Here is a 16,294-nt window from a genome sequence, read left to right as displayed (position 1 = left end):
ACATGGAGGTTGGTGAGGTGGTAGGTGAGGACCAGTGGGGTTCTGTCCTGGTGGCGGTTGGAGGAGCGGGGCTCAAGGACGGAGGAGCGGGAAGTGGAAGAGATGCGGTGGAGGGCATCGTCGACTACGTCTGGCGGGAAATGCCTGATAAATGCAGGTAAATGAGAATGCTGGAAGCCAATCATTACAACCCCTTAGCAGTATCTTTTAATGAACCATCTTTGCCAATTCAATAGTCTTCAGGAGCAGACAGACATGTGATTTTGCTTGGAAATGGAAATGCTGCACTTCCCAAAATGCATCACCCTCATCAACACTCCTGACTATCACCTCATAAAAAAGTTATCAAATTTGTCAAACATTACCTTCCCTCGACATAATTGATTAATCAGAAATAATGTCTTTCCAATGCATTCTGTCTCCCACAATTTTTAATAATTTCCCTACTGAGGTAAGAAAGGGCAGTAATTTCCTGGCCTTTCAGTTCCTCCTTTTGTTTTGAACTAACGGGACAAGATTAGCAATCCTTTGAATCTCTCAGACCTCAACTATGGACAGAGATGACGTAAGAAGTACTGCTAATGCCCTGATATCTCTTCCTTTGCCTCTTTCAACAGTCTGGAAAAATCTCATCTGGTTCTGAAAAATTATCCATTCTTAAGGCTTTTAAACTCTCACTATCTTCCTTCTCTCAATTTCTTCCAAAATTTCAAAGTCCTCCACCCTTGATGCCTATACCTGCATTGTCCTTTTCCAGTATGAAGACCAATAAAATATTCACTGAAGATTGTGTTCACATACCAATTACCTCTATGGGGCCTACTCTTTCCCTAGCTATTCTGTTGTTTTCTATTGGGAAAAAAAAACCCTGTTTACTTTTATTCTATCTGCCAATGCTTTCTCACGCACTGTTTGCTTTCCTATTTTCCTTTCAAGGTCCCATATGCACTTTTTATACTTCCCTAGGATTGCTACTGCATTGAGCTCTTGGTATAGACTTTAAGTTCCTTTTTCTTAATTCTAACTTTTATGCACCTTATGTGCTTGACATTCAGGCTTCTTCAGTCTTGGTCCCACCTTTTGTTTTTATGGTATATTAGATAGAATACAACCTTGTACTCTCACCATGTCCTCCTTGAATGCCTCACACTATTGTGACACAGTTTTATCTTCAAGTAGCTGTTCCTCCCAATCCACTTGGGTCAAATCATAGGCTGCCTTACTAAAATGCACCTTTACCCAGTTTAGAATATTTATTCCTGACCCATCCTTATCCATCTCCATAACCATTCTAGATCAACCAAGTTAGCAAGTTTTAAGAAGGTTTGTAGCTCAGGTTGTTGGTTTGGATGTAGGTTTGCTCGCTAAGCTGGAAGCATGGCATTCCAACCAGAATTCTATCAACAAACACTGACTTGGATCTCATTTACCACCCACTGAGAAACATAACAGGAAATGACATCACCAACCCAAGGAAATCGAAACACACATACAGAGTGGGCCATACCACCAGTGCTTCATCCGGACGCTCACTGATGTTACCTAGTAGGGTGATGAAATGTCTGAAACCGAACCTTCCAGCTCAGTGAGCAAACCTACATCCAGATCTAACCGAGTTATGGTCACAATCTCAATGTTGTTTCTGATGTGCCTTTCACTTGCCTGAGCTCATTTCTGAATACTGGGTCCAGGATAGCCCCTCCCTCATTGGGCTTTCTCCCTACTGGCTAAAAGGTTTTACTGAATGCAATTTACAAGTTTTGTTCCCTCTCTCCTTGCATAATAAATTATGCTAGTCAATATTTGGGAAAAACCCCTACAATTCCTGCATTTCTTTGAAATTTGATTTCATATTTGATCTTGTCTTTCCCTGACTGTTTGGGGACCTATAGTACACACCTGACAGTAGATATTCCCTTTTGTGTTCTTTACTTCTACCTATAAGGCCTCATTTGACAATCACTCCTCATTGCTATGATTGGTTCCTAGATCAATCTTGAAACATTCCCTTTAGCTCATCTACTTTATTCTTCAGGCTCCTTGCACTAAAATATATTCAATTCAACCTAAATACACTAAACTCACTTCTTTCTTAACCAAAACTTTCCAGACTCACTTGCATTTTCACTTCTAATTTGTAGTCTCTCTACTCTGAAAGATTGATTGTCAGGATTCCATCCTCAGGTCAAACTAGTTTAAATCTACCCCAACAGCATTTGTAAATCTCCCCGGGAAGAGGTTAATCAGTCTTCTGATCAGATGTAAGCTGTCCAAATTGTACAGTTCCTACTTCCTCCATACTTACCATGTTAGCTCCTGGGAAAATAATTGGAACAAATCTGAAGTTCTTGCTGCCATTCTGAATAAATTCGTTTTGAAGCTGCAATAAAGCAACAAGTAGAAGTTTATGAAACAGCCCAGAGAACCTGTATTTTTTAAAAAAAATTTGGAAATGCATATTCCTTACAGCATTAGCAATAAAGAGTTACACTTAGTTTGTTTCACATATCTTGGAAAGAAAAATATCTCAATTTGAAAAATGATAAAGCTAGATTGAGTGAAAGCTTTTCATTTCAGGTCTCAGAAATGTTCATTAAATTTTAAGGGAGCGTTCGGCAAACAAAGTTTATCCTCTTTTCCAAGGAATTAGCCAACATCAGCTAAAGACAACCTAACATTGAGGTTAGAACGTTTTGTCTCAATTTTGTTTACAGCAAACCCGAAGTCTCAAACTTATTCCCTGCTGTCTGCTTGCATTTGCCCCAAGAAAATGTTGAGGTTGAGAAGATGGGCTACGGTGAGGATGGCAAAACAGGGATCAGTGTCCCTAGTGTTGTGAGGACACTTCATATTTAATCATTTTTGTGGACTGAGTTTGAAGAATTAAGGAGCTGTGTAGATTTTTTTTGGGAAAGGTCAATGAAAAGGACACCAGTCTTCCATGTGTGTTTGCAGGCGGGGAGTTTGTGTTTGGATTTCAATTTAAGAAAGCCTGCTACAGAACAAGCTGCTTAGCTCTAGTCTCCTGTTTCAGAAACACTTTTGCTGTGAGATCAGGGTGAAATCTGATTGTTCTTCTGGAAGAGTGACTAAAAGACCCTCTGAAGATTTTATTTCTTGACCAAACTGTATTCAGCAAGATCCCAGACTCAAAAATGTATGTAATTAATAACTTAAGCACAAGTGCAAAAACACAAGACTAACTCAGGCACATTTTGCATCTTTTTTTGCCTTCAGGGACAGATCTTACTGAATGCTGAAACAACTTTGGAGAAGCTAATATCCCTAAGGTAGAATCAGGATAACAAAAGATGATTGAAATCTCTTTACAGTGAGGCATGTAAATGCGTCTGTTGGCAGAGAGACAGCAACACACAGGATTAAATTAATCATAGATTTAAAAGAGAGAAAGACATGGTATGAGATCACAAAACGTGCGCTCTTTAGAACAGAAAAGTGGACAGCACTACTTGTCCACAATAAAGTTAAAAAATCACAACACCAGGTTATAGTCCAACATGTTTAATCGGAAGCACACTAGCTTTCGGAGCGACGCTCCTTCATCAGGTGGTAGTGGAGAGCTCAAACCTAACACACAGAATTTATAGCAAAAATTTACAGTGTGATGTAACTGAAATTATACATTGAAAAATTGATTGTCTGTTAAGCCTTTCATCTGTTAGAATACAGTGATAGTTTCACTTCTTTCAGGTGTAAATCACAAAACCATTTTTTTTTTTTAAAAAGTTGCATTCTCAGGTTAGCTGTTAACAATGGTGATAGCTAGACAATATGTTGAGGGTTCCCTCCTAGTTGGGGAACACTTCAGTGGTCCAGGACATTCAGCCTCGGACCTTCGGGTGACCATCCTCCAAGGTGGACTTCGGGACAGGCAGCAGAGAAAAGTGGCCGAGCAGAGGCTGATAGCTAAGTTCGGTACCCACAGGGAGGGCCTCAACTGGGACCTTGGGTTCATGTCACATTACAGGTGACCACCATTGCACTATACACACAGATACGCCTTCTCACACACACGTCCACACACCCTCTCACACACACCCCCTCACAGACTTAAGACACTCTGCACATGGGTACACACACACACACAACCCCCAACCCAGACAGACACACATACACAGACAGACAAAGACCCACATGCACACATATTTTGTAGGGTGAATTTGTACTTGCAGGATTACATTGTACTTTGCTCAAAAACTGCATGCATTCATGTAGAACTCCGTTATCTCACTTTTTAGATTAGAATCAATCTAAACATCATGGCATAGACAGAGAACACAGGGGACCAATACCTTCAACATATTGTCTAGCTACCACCATTGTTAACAGCTAACCTGAGAATGCAACTTTTAAAAAAAAAAGTTGTGTGATTTACACATGAAAGAAGTCAAACTATCACTGTATTCTAACAGATGAAAGGCTTAATAGACAAATGATTTTTCAATGTATAATTTCAGTTACATCACACTGTAAATTTTTGCTATAAATTCTGTGTTAGGTTTGAGCCCTCCATACCACCTGATGAAGGAGCGTCGCTCCGAAAGCTAGTGTGCTTCCAATTAAACCTGTTGGAATATAACCTGGTGTTGTGTAATTTGTAACTTTGCACACCCCAGTCCAACACTGGCATGTCCCATGATAAGTTACCATAACTCAATACGATTGCTCAAATTCTCTGTGCATTGGGTTTGGGGATAACTTAGTGATTCAAAAGCATTAAAATTATTTCTCATAATTGGAATTACCTGTTTGTAGATAAAGACTGTATTCAAAGAATGTTCATCATTTTTTATGTCAAAGTTCTGAGATGTAACAGCTTCCCAGTATTTTGGGCTGATAACAATGATGATCAGATATCCTTTCTGTGTACATGTATGAGAAATGAAGGCATTACTGTTATACTTTGAACTTTTTAGTATAATTCAGTCAATTCATAAAGCAGACTCATTATTTTCCAGGCAACTATGAATACTGTTCAAACATGGAGTCTAATTTTAAAAAGGCTAACTTACATCATTGATATATCTTTCCATCCAATCAATTTTGTTTATACTTCGAAAATTCTGCTCAAACATATCAATCTAAAAAAGAAACAAATGGTCTTATAAAAAGGTACTTGGAAGTATGACTTTGGTTTTTCTGAATTTTAAAAAACTGCATGTTCATTAATACAATAAGCATAAGTAAATTAAATTAACTTGCACTGCAGAGAGACAGGTTAAGGAAAAAAAAAGAGAATTGCCTGGATTCTTTATACTTGGTTAGATTTCATTATTCTCTTAATTCCAATGGGTCCATAGCGGGGCAGTATTGTGACAAATATTATGAAACACCACAGATGCCATCAAGATGTGTAAATGTGTAAACTTGGGTGACCCACCTGAGAGAGTATGGCTTTCTCAATGTAGTGAGTAGCCATCTTTGAGGATTTGACTGTGGGTTCAGGGACGTCTGTTGCAATTGTGTAGCACCTTGATGAGACCATTCCTGGAGTAGGGTGCACAGTTTTGGTCTCCTTACCTGAGGAAGATGTTCTGGCAATGGAGGGAGTGCAAGAAAGGCTTACCAAACTGCTTCTAGGGTGGCAGGACTGACATATGAAATCAGACTTGACTTGTAGTGACTGTATCCATGACAGTGTAGAAGAATGAGGGAGGAATTCTTATAGAAACCTATGGATTTCTAACAGGACTCAACACTGAATGGTGACCAGGGAGTCCAGAACCAAAGGTCACAGTCTGTGGATATGGAATAGGCCATTATAAGACTGAGATGAGGAGAATCTCTTCACTCAGAGCAGTGAGCATATAGAATTCTCTGCAACTGGAAGCAGTTGAGGCTAGGGCATAAGTGATTTTCAAGGAGGAGGTGGGTATATTTCTTGGGGAGAAGGGACAGGAGGTCAAAAGTATGGGGAGAAAGCTGAAATAGGGTACAGCATCAGTCGTGTGCAAATCCATCAAGTACATAAGGTATTTCTATCCTTGTATGTTCCTAAGGTAGGGGAGAAGATCAAATCAGAACTCTGATTCCCATATTATCTTTATTTTGAAGTTTTGCTATAAATATCCCCAAACATATTATGCCTGGTAAATTATTTTACAATTGAAATGTTGAGAAATTGTTAATTCTGTTAAAGAATATCATTTTCAAATTAGTTATGATTTTAAATGGAAATGTTAAACTGATAAGTAGAAACAAAGTTTAAAATTCCACTTTTCAGCACTTCCAAAGTGGGTTCTTACTCTGCAAATGCATTTTATCTAACCAAAAAAATGCATGCAAGTAAATTGCTACCAATCAATAAGTTTAGCAGATTCCAAAATTAATTTTTTAAAATGCAATCTTAAATTTGAATGTCTGACACCCAATTATACAGGTAAAAAGCTACTGGGTGGTACCAATCATGTTAGTTTGAAAGATCAGTTACAAATCTCTGACCACTGACACTGGACGGACTGCATGTTAACAATGTTAACCTGGAAGTTTAAAACACAGTAGATTTGTTATGAAATTTTCAAACACAAGGGAGCAAAGTTCCTTATTAAATCCAAAAGAGGAGTTGCAATATGACAGCAAAGACCTACTCTGGTAAACGTATGTAACAACAGTAACCAGAAATATTTTGTCCAGACATTTAAATGGTGACTATATAAAGATTATAAATGTTTACGACAGAACTGTAATTATGCTTCTAACCCAGAGATGTATTGTGGAACAAAATTTCTAAACATGTAATCCAAACTGGCTATATAATTCCACAAGAGTATGAAGTAATAGAAATAATTGGAAATCAAGCTTATAAGAACAATCTTGTCAACCTTCAAACTTCAGAGATCAAGGACAAGAGCTGAGTGAAGGAGGGAGACAGTAGCACAACCAACCTGGGTTTCAAATCCATTCCTGATCAACAAAGCAACAAACTTGATCACCTCTTCAACATGTCTGTCATTATCTGTAGCATAAGTCACAAAGACTTTTCCTGGTAAAAGTGAAAGTGTGTATATTATGAATTCATTAGTGTTTCGGAAATTGGAAATATCAAACCCAGAATACTAACATGGAACTATGAATAAAAAAACAAAAATGCCAGAAGACTGTTGAAAACAACAGCAAGTTAATTTACCACAAAAATACTTTTCTTCATATAATCATCATGAAAAAATTAGATATCGGACAATTCAAACATTATCTTAGCTTTGTATATCTAATACAGTCTAATCTAAATGTAATTTCCAAGTTACAATGATAAAGTTAACAAAGTAAAGGCCGATTTTATTTTTCAGCTAAAGGCAATTTTGATTTATTATCAATACTTACTCTGTTCACGGGGAAGTACAAGGCTAAACGGTGCATTTGTATTTACTGGATCTGTAGGAGCAACTGCCCTGAAAATACATGAATTATGAATTAGAATGCTCAGATTAAATAATCTATATTGAATATGAAAACCATACTTGCAGCCTCCCACATCAAGCAAATTGATCTGATTAGCTAATGCTGACAATCAAATGAAAATCTGGCTCCATGTTTCATTTTTAATAAATCATATTCTAAAATTATGCACAAAGTCATTTTGCACATACATAATAATCAACATGCACACAAATCAGACAATTGCAGAAATCCTGAAATAAAAACAAAGTGCCAGAGAAACTCAGGTCTGGTAACACCTGTACAGACAGAAACAGAGTTAACTTTCGGTCCCTTGGTTTCTCCAGCTCTGTTTTTATTTTAGATCTCCAGTATCTGCGGTACTTTTATTAGACTGCAGAAAATCTGAATGCTGTCTGTTTCTATTTGATAACTGTGAAAGCAAATATGACACAAATATTTCCTTTAATTTGTAATGTGAGATTAAGATAAAGATATTAGGCACATCAAAATCTCATGAACTTTGGTTTTAAAGGGGCAATATTTGAAATAGTATGCAAACTAGAAATCCATCTTCATTGTTACATTTAATCAGTTTCCACCATTTAAGAAAAATGCATTGTTCTTCCATTCTTCCTATAAAATGAATAAGTTTACATTTCCACACATTGTACACTATTTTCCACCTTCTTCTCAACTCGGTTAATCAGTTTATGCACCTTGCAACATCTTTGCATTTTTCCCATTGTCTGCTTTTCCATTGCAGAGAACAACACAATGGACTCTATCACACCAAACCATGTGTACTGAAACAAGTATCCCAGGATTATCTATAAACCAATGTTGTGATCTCTGTTCTACAGCATGATGGCATTAAGCAGTTGATGACGACTCAAGATATAGCTGCTGGACAGTAGGTCATGAGGGAAAACCTACTGAACTTCCCTCAACAATTGCAGATACAGGTGTCACATCTTGTGGTTAAATACAATTCTGCTGATTGCACACAGTACATCATGGATGCCCGTTTTGAGTTACCAGATCTGTTCAAAATTTACACAATTTAGCATGGTGGTGGTATAACACAACACAATGGAGGGTATTCTCAATGTGAAGATGTCATTTTATCTCCACATGGACTGAGCGCCACACAGTGCTGTCATGGTAACTTCATGGTCCAGCTCATCTTTCATTCTGCCATCAAGCCAGGGGATCAACGCATGTTCAATGAAAAGTGCAGGAGGGCATCCCAGAAGCAACATCAGGCACACAAAAACCTGGTGCACCTACCACACAGGATTATTTGCATGCCAAAGACAAACAAAGTACGCAAAAGACAGTTGAAAAATGTGGCGCTGGAAAAAGCCTTCATCAGGCTAAAGCCCAAAACATCGACTCTCCTGCTCCTCAGATGCTGCCTGTCCTGCTGTGCTTTTTCCAGCTCCATACATTTCAATGGACTCTGCAGCATCTGCAATCCTCACTTTCTCCTAGCACAATGGATGGAGAGAAGCAATCTCAACCAACAAACAAATCAAATCCAAGCTCCACTATATTGCCAACATCCAGTCATGAAAGATGAAGGCTGGTAATTTAATAAGTGAACTGAAGAGATGGCTCCACAAAATACCATGATCCTCAGTTAGGAGTTGACCACACATGGGAATCAATACAAAAACAAAAATATTGAAACATTTGCAACCATCTTCAGAGGAACCAAACAGATAATCCATTCACCTGTGAGCAAATCAGCAGAACTGTATTCAACCACAATGTAACAGATGCATCTGCAATTGGTGAGGGAAGTTCAATAGGATTCCACCCCCCCCCCAACCCTGGTTCTCTCATGACCTACTGCTGACTCTCTCCAGCAGCTATATCTCGAGTCGTCATCAACTACTGAAGCTCGATAAATCCGAGTCACAAGTTATTTTGCAGATGGAATGGAGTGCAACAGAACTAAGTGAGCAGCTTTAACTTATTAAAATTAAGAACACACCTTCATTTACATCAACAGACTTGAGGTTGAAAGGGTGGAGAGCTTCAAGTTCCTCAGAGTGATGGTAACCGACAATCTGTCCTTGACTTCCCATAAAATTGTGACGGTCAAGGTGGCACAACAATGCCTCTTCTTCCTCAGGCAGCTCAGGAAATTTGACATGTCCATAACAACCTTCACCAACCTTTATAGATGTACAATTGATAGTATACTGTCTGGGTGCATAACGGGTCAGGCAGCATTTGAGAAGCAGGACAGTCAATGTTTTGAGCATAAGCCCTTCATCAGGAATGAGTTTATACCCAAAACGTCGACTCTCCTGCTCCTCAGATGCTACCTGACCGGCTGTGCTTTTCCAGCACCACACTTTCTCCTTGTTGCATAATGGCCTAATATGTCAAATGCTCTGCCCAGGATCGCGGGAAGAAACTCAGAGGGCAGTGTGCACAGACCAGACCACCACAGGAGCCGACTTTCATCCATGAACTCCATTTACATTGCTTGCTGTTGCGGAAAGGCTGCCAACATCAAAGACCCTTCGCATCCTGGTAATATTTCCTCCAAATTCTTTCATCAGGCGGATGATACAGTAACAGGAACATATAGGTTCAGGGACAGCTTCTTCCCGGCTGTTGTTGGGACTGTTGAATGGACTCTCTAGCCTCAAATAATGCTGATCTTGCTAAAGATGACCTCTCTTGTACGCCCTGTGCAATGTTACCTGTATGACTTGTGTCCTTTTGTTCTGCGCATTCTTGCTTACTATGGTCTGCCTGTACTGCTCGTGAACAAAGCTTTTCACTGTATTTCATTACACGTGACAATAAATAAAATAAAATCAATTTAAATGGTAATCTTCGGCCAAAGCAACTCACTCCATGCGATATTAAGAAACAGTTCAAGGCACTGAATACCACAAAATCCTGACAATTGGTTGGAGTCATACCTAACAAATGGGAAGATAGCTATGGCTGTTGGAGATCAATCATCTCAGTCCTGGGGATCACTGCAGGAGTTCTTCAAGACAGCATTCTAGGGCCAATTATCTTCAGTTGCTTCATTAATGATCATCATTCCATGATAACATAAGAAATATGGATGTTTGCTGAAGATTACACAACATTCAGCTCTAATCACAGTTCTCCAACTACTGAAGCAGTCCATATCCATATGGAGCAAGACCTGGACAATATGCAGGTTTGGGTTGACAAGTAGGCAATGACCATCTCCAACAATGTAGAATTCAACCATTGCCCCTTGGTGTACACTGGCATTAACATCATTGAATCTCCCATTAACAACATCCTGGGTGATTACTACTGGCCAGAAAATCCTGTCTACAAGGCACAAGTCAAAACTGTGATGAGCCCACTTGCTTGGATGTAATCAGCTCCAACAATATTCAAAAGGTTCAATGCTATCCAAGACTAAGCAGTTTACTTGATTGTCACCTTTCCAAATCTACGATGCCGACAGGCTAGAAGAACCAGGGCAGTAGATGCACAAGAACACGGTCATGTCCAAGTTTTGCTCCACATCACACATCATCCTGATTTGAAAGTATGTCTTCATTCCTTCACTGATGTGATATGAAAATCCCCAAACTCCCTTCCTAGCAGCACAGAGTGTCCCCATAGCAGTGCGTGAAAGAAACTCAATCTTATCCAGCGCAATTAGGGATGAGCAATTAATGCTGGCCTAACCAGTCACCCACACCCCACAAAAGAAAGAAAGATGAAACCCACGCACCTTGTGATTCTCATTGATTATATCTACTTCCTGTATATAGTACTCTAATATAAAACTTCAACCACTGATTAATCAATCTTTCCAAAGGTCACAAAATCTGACCTAAATAGTAATGTTGCCAACACATCAAATTTCAAGATATTAACAGCTTTTTTCCATTAGAGAGAATTAAGAAGTGAGGAAAATACTTCAAAATGTCTACCTCTGAAATGAAACATTTCCAGGACCATTTGGAGGATTGAAACCTGCAATTAAATTCAAATGTTAGAGGTTACACAATGTGAACTAGTGGTTTTCAGAGCAATCATAATAAGGCATCTACTGAATGATTCTGTTCATAAGATTAAAAGGTAGCTTTGTTTCTGTTCTCACTTCTTAAATGCAAATCCATGGTTCGAATAACTGACATTGTTCCCACCGCCATCTCAATCTTTAGAGATTTTGCATTCTGTCTTTGCATCCTAAGTGTTATCAATGTAAAACTAAACCTTATTATTCCCATAAAAATGATGTTTTTTACCCTGAACTAGTGCACCTGTACACTACCACTAGTATTTTCTGTTAAAAATAGATGTGTATGTTGGAGCATAATTGAGAATGAAGTAACTGAAAAATCATTGAAAGTAACTTAACTATTATAAGTATCTTCTACAATTACAAGCTGGCAGTTAGATAGATACCTGCATCATCATTTGAATAATGCTTAAAAGAGACAATTTAAAAAAAATTGACTTGTACTTAGCAGGGCAAATGCAAATTTATCTCGGGCAAGACCAAAGTCATCGATTTAAATGGATGTAAAGTGTGAAGTTTAAGTTAACATTTTACTCATGGACAGAGTTAGATTGTAGCTTTTCATTGTAATTGATCCATATAGTTTTACCTCAACTCAAGAATAACTGCCTTTACGACTGAACTTGGTGTTGATTAAGGGCTTTGTTATGCTCAATTTCATCTACATGGAACTACTACAGCAGATTGCAAACTTTGAAATCAGAACAGAGAAATGGAAGGAATTTAAGCTAATTCATATGGAGTGTTTTATCCGCTGCATTGTGAATCGTTGGTAAGTTATGAACAAAAACAAAATCCACTCCTTCAAATGTGTGCTAAAACTTAATCTCCAACTGTCTTCAAAAGTACATTGTGTGTCAAATGGCCTAAAATAAATCACGATCCTTTCTAAATGTAATTCCATAATAGTTATGAGTGAAAGTATGCCAGTAATTAGGACAAGTAAGATGGGGACTAGCAGTATTACAAATGGGACCACTTATCTAATGTCAATATATACAGGTCACTTGGTAGTATAAAGCTCGAATATTGCTAAACAAAAAACATGTTGCCCAAGCTTTTCATCCTGGACTCAAACACAAGAATGCCACATTTCAGAAGATCAGAACAATTTATTGTACAGGAGAAAAGGAATGTTGAATTTGTTAGCAAGAGTGGGTCATGTCTTTTTATGGCGAGTTGATGTTCATGTGTCCTGGTGGCTAGTTTTCTGCCTGTTTGTCCAATGTAGTGTTTGTTACAGCTCTTGCAAGGTATTTTGTAAATGTATCCTTATCACTAGTATCTTTACATACAGATTAGGAAGGACACCAGTTCAACTGGAACAACACATCAATCCTAGGACAAGCCAAACAGAGACATGCACGAGAGTTCCTAGAAGCATGGCATTACAACCGGAACTCTATTAACAAAAACATTGACTTGGATCCCATTTACCAACCCCTGAGAAAAAGGAACAGGAAATGACATCATAGGAAATGATGTCACAAACCCAAGGAAACCCACGCACAAATAGAAAGGGGCTACACCACCAGAACTTTATCTGGAGGCTCACTGAAGATGTTACCTAGTATGGTGACGAAACATCTGAAAACTAACCTTTCAGCTCAGCAAGCAAACCTTCATCCAGAACCTCAACCTGAGCTACAAATCTCAAAACTCGATGAAAGATTTATTTTATGCAAGAAATGGTAGTACTCAGTACAATGGTGAGCAAAAATTCAACAGTTGTCAAAAAGGGGAACTAGATATACATGAGAAGGAAAGAAAATTGCAGGTAGATGCTGAAACAGAAGATAAGTGGGACTAACTAGATTTCTCTTTAAAGAACTGGCATAGACCAAATGGGATAAACAGCGTCTTTCTGTGCTGTACTACAATGGCTATTGAGACTAAACTCAGGATAACAAGGTGAATAATTTACCTGTGACAGAAGCAAAATTAAACCAGGAATTTTGTGTATTCTAACAAGAGTAATGAAGAAAATAATGAGATTTAACATAGATAAACCCAAGGTTTTTGCGAGGTGTGAGAGAGGAGATTACTAGCCACTGGAGATGTCCTGGAGGACTGGCGAGTAGCTAATGTTTTTCCTCCATTCAAGGAGGGAAATAGGGATAATCCAGGAAACTATAGACCGATAAGTCTCACATCAGTGGTTGGGAAGCTACTGGAGAGAATTTTTCGGGATAGGGTTTACACACATTTAGAAAATGTACAGTTCTATTTTATAAAGAAATCCTAATAGCCTAATCATTTTCACCCTATTGCTATTAAGCATTAACAAGAAAATTGCCAAAATCTGTCAAACTACTCTTCATTAAGAAATTATGACTTTGGTCTGGAAAAATACTAATATCATTCCTTTTATTTATAAAAAAGGGAGAGAAACTTGGTTTCTTTTATGCCTGTCAATTGAAAATCAGTTGTGGAGTGATTGAACAAATGAGATATTATTCAAAACCAATGTGCAAGTTCAGTCTTACCAAGATAGTTGACTTTTTTTTTTCAGGTGGACATTGATAAGACAGATAGATAGCATGCATGGACATTTCACTCTAAAAAAAACTTCAAGAGGTTATGGAACAACATCAAATTTTTAGAGAAAATATCACACAGATGTGCAAGTAGCTTATCGTCTTGGCTTTGATTGGTTGACATGTAAGGGAGAGTGGAGAGATGGCATATGTACCTCTACCAGTTGAATGTGAACACCAAGAATCTGCTTTGTGACCTCAAGTTTTCAACATATTTTTCATTTACTTGGATGAAAGAACAAAAGAGGCTGCAGATAGTACTTATTTACCAGGATAGTAAATTGTTTTAATGGGAACCAGAAGTTACAAATGGTATAGGTACGATATTATAGGTACAGGTGGCATAGTGGTTAGCACTGCTGCCTCACAGTACCAGAGACCCGGGTTCAATTCCCGCTTAAGGCAACAGTTTGTGGAGTTTGCACATTCTTCCAGTGTCTGCATGGGTGTGCTCCGGTTTCCTCCCACTGTCCAAAAATGTGCAGGTTAATTGAATTGGCCATGCTAAATTGCTCGTAGTGTTAGGTGAAGGGGTAAATGTAGGGGAATGGGTCTGAGTGGGTTGCTCTTTGGAGGGTCAGTGTGGACTTGTTGGGCTGAAAGGCTTGTTTACACACTAAGTAATCTAATCGAAACATAATTGGCTCATTTATGTTCTAGCCCCCTCAGGGTGAAGGTCAAAGGATGAAAAGTTATGTTCCACCTAATGGAGAACATTGCTGGACCCCATTTGGTCTACTGCATTCAGTTCAGAATACCTCAGCAGAGGAAGAATTGAGAGTGTTCACCACAGATTCACCAGAGTAAAACTGGAGCTGAAAAAAATTAAAATTGAGGATGCACTGCAAAGTTTTGGCTTGTAGTCCTTTGGATATTCAACGTTAACAGATGCTATGACTGTTAGGGTGGATAGGGAAATAATTTCTTACAGTGGGAGAAGTAGAAAACATTAGACAGTACAAAGACAACTTCTCACAGAGTTTATGGAAATCCAGAACTCCCTTCTCTACTCATGCTACCCTTAGAACAACTATTAAAGCTCAGTAAACTCAAAGTTTAAAATCTGAGGGGTATACATTTCTGATAGACAAGGGCATTAAGATTTTGGAACAAAAATAGATAGAGGGAATTGAGGTAGAGATTAGTCATTGAATTTTAATTGAATTGTGGGATAGGTTTGAGGGATCAAATGGCCTATTTCTGTATCAATTTAGTCAGATTAAGTAGCGTGCAAAACTGAATTGAGTTTTATGCGAGCGAGTAACAGACTAAGCATCTGATCCTTAAAGGCATAGCATGCTGACGTACTTAAGCTTGTGGCTCTTATCTACTAGTTTGTGCCACTTGAATTTGTGTCTTTGCATCATTATCATTCTGATATACAGATCAAAGACTCAAGAGCAGCTAATTAATAGGAAATTATTTAAACTTTATATGTCATCTCCAAAGTTTCAATGCACAAATCAGCAAGCCACTGATAGCAACATTTTGCACACTCGTACAGATATCGTTTTTAAAATATCAAAAGCCATTCATCCCAAATACTTATTAATTAGAACATATATAAATAACTGCTAAGAGGAAAAAGGCAAATCAGATATTAGCAAGCGATTTAGTCAATTTTCAAGGTATCACGAGATGATTAACACAGATGCTTTTAAGAGTAAGCTAAATAAACACAAGGAGGAAAAAGGAATGGAAAGATCAGATGATGGAATAAGTGGAGTGGAACATAAAGATTAGTATAGACCTGTTAGGTTAAAAGGCCTGTTGCTTGTTAAGAGCTTTCATGGATTTGTTCAGTCAAGTTGCATCTGAGTAGGCTGCCAAAACCAATTTAACAGAAAGGTAATGTAGTCAACTATGCAGATAGTTGATAAATAAGCTCATAAAAGGCATGCTGGATAGCAGAGGTGTTTGGCAGAATGGAATTATAAAAGAACAGATGGAGCTTTCATTGACAAACAAGAAACGGATTAAATGAGTATTGTTGGGTTAGAAATGTTACCACCTACATTTCAGTGATGGGTTTACTTCTATTCTCATGTGATTTGTCCCTTCATTCAAAGAACATAATAATGGTGAAATGTTGACAACAGAAGAGTAGCAAACAGTGAGGTAGACTAATCAGCTTTAGAAAGGTAGGAATGAGAGCTAGGTAAACAGAGGTAAAAACAATGACTGCAGATGCTGGAAACCAGATTCTGGATTAGTGGTGCTGGAAGAGCACAGCAGTTCAGGCAGCATCCAAGGAGCTTCGAAATCGACATTTCGGGCAAAAGCCCTTCATCAGGAATAAAGGCAGTGAGCCTGAAGCGTG

The 16,294-nt window shown here is 38.3% G+C and overlaps 1 protein-coding gene across 2 annotated transcripts in view; it reads right to left on the bottom strand.

Moving 5' to 3' along the window:
• LOC122555309 (E3 ubiquitin ligase TRAF3IP2-like) overlaps nt 1–16,294 on the bottom strand; it is a 65,653-nt gene that overhangs the window by 5,545 nt on the left and 43,814 nt on the right. For both annotated transcript variants that reach the window (XM_043701176.1, XM_043701177.1), the window contains exons 3-8: nt 11,346–11,388; nt 7,342–7,409; nt 6,906–7,003; nt 5,034–5,102; nt 4,767–4,883; nt 2,306–2,380 (exon numbers count right to left, since the gene is read on the bottom strand). In XM_043701176.1, coding sequence (XP_043557111.1) covers nt 2,306–2,380; nt 4,767–4,883; nt 5,034–5,102; nt 6,906–7,003; nt 7,342–7,409; nt 11,346–11,388 — 470 coding nt within the window. The remainder of the gene's footprint in view (nt 1–2,305; nt 2,381–4,766; nt 4,884–5,033; nt 5,103–6,905; nt 7,004–7,341; nt 7,410–11,345; nt 11,389–16,294) is intronic.

Source organism: Chiloscyllium plagiosum, chromosome 12, assembly GCF_004010195.1.
Source record: "Chiloscyllium plagiosum isolate BGI_BamShark_2017 chromosome 12, ASM401019v2, whole genome shotgun sequence".
Lineage (NCBI taxonomy): Eukaryota > Metazoa > Chordata > Chondrichthyes > Orectolobiformes > Hemiscylliidae > Chiloscyllium > Chiloscyllium plagiosum.
This window is presented reverse-complemented; position numbering and strand designations above follow the sequence as displayed.